The following is a 3615-nucleotide window of genomic DNA, read 5'->3' on the forward strand; positions in this document are numbered from 1 at the left end:
CCACGAAGAATTAAGGCAGTTCTGAAGGCAAAAGGGGGTCCAACCCGGTACTAGCAAGCTGTACCTAATAAAGTGGCCAGTGAGTGTATGATACCAAAATTTCAGTTAAAAACAGTTAATTCTTACAATTCTCAATTCCAATTCCACAGCAACTACTAGCCTAAACAAATATAAAGTTCAAACATTATTGAAGACAAGTGAACAGATGGTAAATAAGAACAAATTAACAAATTACAAGCAATAGCACATAAACAAAAACAAACCACTATGCTTTAGGTTTGTATGTGTTCAGGTACAGTGGGTTTCTTTTTTATTATTATTTACATTAAGGACACCGACAGCAGCTGCTGTCACTTTGAGACAATGCATGGATCAAATATAATGATACACATCCGACTTCTTTCTCAGATGTTAAAGTCCACTTACGACATAACTGACCGTTTTCGAGGATACTCGCCGAGACCGGTATTTTGACATACTTTTGTATGTATTTGTCCATTAAAGCTCAAGACGACGCGGAAAGAAACACAATACGAGGCTTGGGCGATAACTGAGACGGGGCTGCCTGTGTGTGCGCTGTGCACACAGAACACACTGAATGGAGTTGCTATTCACATCTTCTTGCACTTGAATGATTTAAAATCTCTTGAAATGTTCAAATTGGCAAGGTGTATTTTTCTGTTAAAGCGCAGCTCTCTATGTGCGTGCTGTGTATACACAACACAGCACGTGAGTACTGAATATAGTTGTCTGTAGCGTCTTTGTGCCCTTGAATGCTTTAAAATCACTTGATTTTTTAAATTGGCGAGGCTTAAAACACGTGTAAATGATAAACATTCATGACAAATCTGTCAACTATTACACATCTTTCACCCTGGCCATCAGGCAGTCCTTATTGTCGAGCCCTGAATAGGAAATGTTTCTAGAGCAGCAATCAGCATATTAGAATGATTTCTGAAGTATCATGTAATGCTGAAGACTGGAGTAATGATGCTAAAAATTTAGCTTTGCATCACAGGAATACGTTACATTTTAAAATAGATTCAAATAGAAAACAGTTATTTTAAATTGTAATATTATTTCACAATATTTAGTGGTTTTTATTTGCAAGCAGATCTACACAAGTGTTCTGTAACAATCTTTATGCTTTTGATGAGTTTTAAATCAGACAGACCTCTTCCTCCTGCGACCATACAGATCTCTTCGGAGTTCCCTTGAGATTGGCTTCAGGTGCATGAAGTTGCAGAAGCCTCCTCGAGTGCACTCTCTGCGGGAACACACAAGTACTGCAGTCAGTCACAGTGAAGCCAGTGGAACACAGTTAAAAAACAACACCATTTCAGTACACACATTCACCTGAATCAACAAATCATGTGCAATGGGACAGTTGCTCAGGCTTAGGCACCAGTTATCAGTAAACATCAATTTGAAGAGGGAAGAGAGGTAAACATACATCTGTGGGAATGCTGCATTAGTGTGCGGGAAAGGAAGATGTGCAGCACTCTCTGATGCTTATTCAGTCACTTACCCCATTTCATACTGTCGACAACAGGCCTCTCTGAAATCGGTGACAGGTGAGAGCTCAGCATGGATGGGCTGGCCATTAAACCAGCGGTTATTCAAGTTAATCACCGCTTTCTCTGCATCTTCTTCACGGCGGAACTACACACACAAAAAGCAAAGTTTTAGTTGTTTCTCTGCTGCACTAAGGGGTGTTTTTAAGAACAAAGATGCATTTAACCATGGTAAAACAGCCTCAAGCTGATTACTGCTTTTATACAATGGTGGCAAAACTAAAAAGATTACAAAAACAAATTTCCACAAATTACTTTTAATAATAATAATATCATATGGGTATGTATGAGTTGCCAAAAAATAAAGTACCAAGTAACACTAGCTATAACAAAATAGCACACACAACTGTTAAAATGTACAGATACATTTAACTGTTGAATCACAAATTCTAAGTTTGGACTATTACAAATTCAACAAATGTCAAAGTTTTAAATAGTAAATTAAATTAACAAATTATTATTACAACGTAAATACACTGCAAATTCTCTCACCTTCACATAGACATTTCCCACCAAGTGATCTCCTAAATTATCACACACATTCATCTCCTCAACCTCTCCATATTTCTCCTCCATTTCAGCGAAGACCTCCTGTAAACAATGAATTTAAAGCCATATTGGAGCATAAAATCTGCAATTTGTGATTTTCAGCCTAAAAATACAACTGATGCAACAAACAGGGCCAAACTGTATCGCCTATATCTGTCCCATCATTCTGAAAGAATAGCTGTCATAAGACATGCACCACCATTCAAAAGTTTGGAGTTGGGAAGATATTTCAATGTTTTTGAAAGAAGTCTCTTAGGCTCACTAAGGATGCATTTATTTGTTCAAAAATACAGTAAATATTGTGAATTATTACTATTTAAATTTGAATATATTTTAAAATGTAATATATCAAGGCTCGAAATTGCGACCATTTTGGTCGCATATGCTCCTACTCCAATCATCTTCACATGATCCTTCAGGAATAATTCTAATATGCTGATTTGCTGCATAAGAAACATTATTTTCATCATTTTAGAAAACAGCTTCATATTTTTGTAGAAACCATGATACATTTTTACAGGACTTTTTGATGAACAGAAACTTAAAAAAAAATAAAAATAACAGCATTTATTTTAAATATAAATATTTTGTAGCAATTAAAGATGATTTCAATTTCCTAAAAAACAAAAAAACTGAGCCCAAACTTTTGAATGGTAGGCCGAGGTTATATCCACAGCAGCCATTTTTCGTGAAAGAAACTTTACTCTTTACAACAGCAATATCTAGCCTATGAAATAATGTAGAAAAGAGCACTAGAAAATAATGATTCATAATAGAAATGTCCGTGGTTTGAACTTTGAACTCAAGCTTGGAAAAGACTATTTTGAAATTCCCTAATACTCCCATTGTTTCTCTGATTGTGTTTAACGACTTGAATCATAGTTATATTAAAGGGGTCATATGATGTTGCTAAAAAGAACATTATTTTGTGTATTTGGTGTAATGAAATGTGTTTATGCGGTTTAAGGTTAAAAAAACACATTATTTTCCACATACTGTACATTATTGTTTCTCCTCTATGCCCCACCTTTCTGAAACACGTCGATTTTTACAAAGCTCATCGGTCTGAAAAAGCGAGGTGTGCTCTGATTGGCCAGCTATCAGTGCGTTGTGATTGGCCAAATACCTCAAGCGTGTGACGGAAATGTTACGCCCCTTACCATATTGTGATGCCGTCTCCCGGAGCAACGAGACAAAAACATTAAAACCCATTACAAACGAAGCATTTGTTGCATCCAGTGGGGACATAATTACGGATTATAATGACTTATACTGTCTTTTTAAGCATTGCGTTGCATCGCGCCGCGTAAACATAAAACCATGTCTGCATTTGGGTTGAACTGTTCTGGAACAGTGTTGTAAATACAACTTAACCACTGATTTCTAGTCGTGTCCTCTTTTGGAAGGCCAAACAAAGTAGTTTCGCTTTCACAAAGAAGCACACAGCGCCTTCACGACATGGCGGCGGCAACAACAATACTACAGCGAGAAT

General features: G+C 36.7%; 1 protein-coding gene across 2 annotated transcripts in view; it reads right to left on the reverse strand.

Moving 5' to 3' along the window:
- The window catches only part of u2af1 (U2 small nuclear RNA auxiliary factor 1), a 10881-nt gene that overhangs the window by 1819 nt on the left and 5447 nt on the right, over positions 1 to 3615 (reverse strand). For both annotated transcript variants that reach the window (XM_016529663.1, XM_016529664.1), the window contains exons 5-7: positions 2067 to 2165; positions 1529 to 1662; positions 1175 to 1267 (exon numbers count right to left, since the gene is read on the reverse strand). In XM_016529663.1, coding sequence (XP_016385149.1) covers positions 1175 to 1267; positions 1529 to 1662; positions 2067 to 2165 — 326 coding nt within the window. The remainder of the gene's footprint in view (positions 1 to 1174; positions 1268 to 1528; positions 1663 to 2066; positions 2166 to 3615) is intronic.

The sequence above is a fragment of the Sinocyclocheilus rhinocerous genome, unplaced genomic scaffold (assembly GCF_001515625.1).
Source record: "Sinocyclocheilus rhinocerous isolate Xijiao unplaced genomic scaffold, SAMN03320098_v1.1 scaffold30, whole genome shotgun sequence".
Taxonomy (NCBI): Eukaryota; Metazoa; Chordata; class Actinopteri; order Cypriniformes; family Cyprinidae; genus Sinocyclocheilus; species Sinocyclocheilus rhinocerous.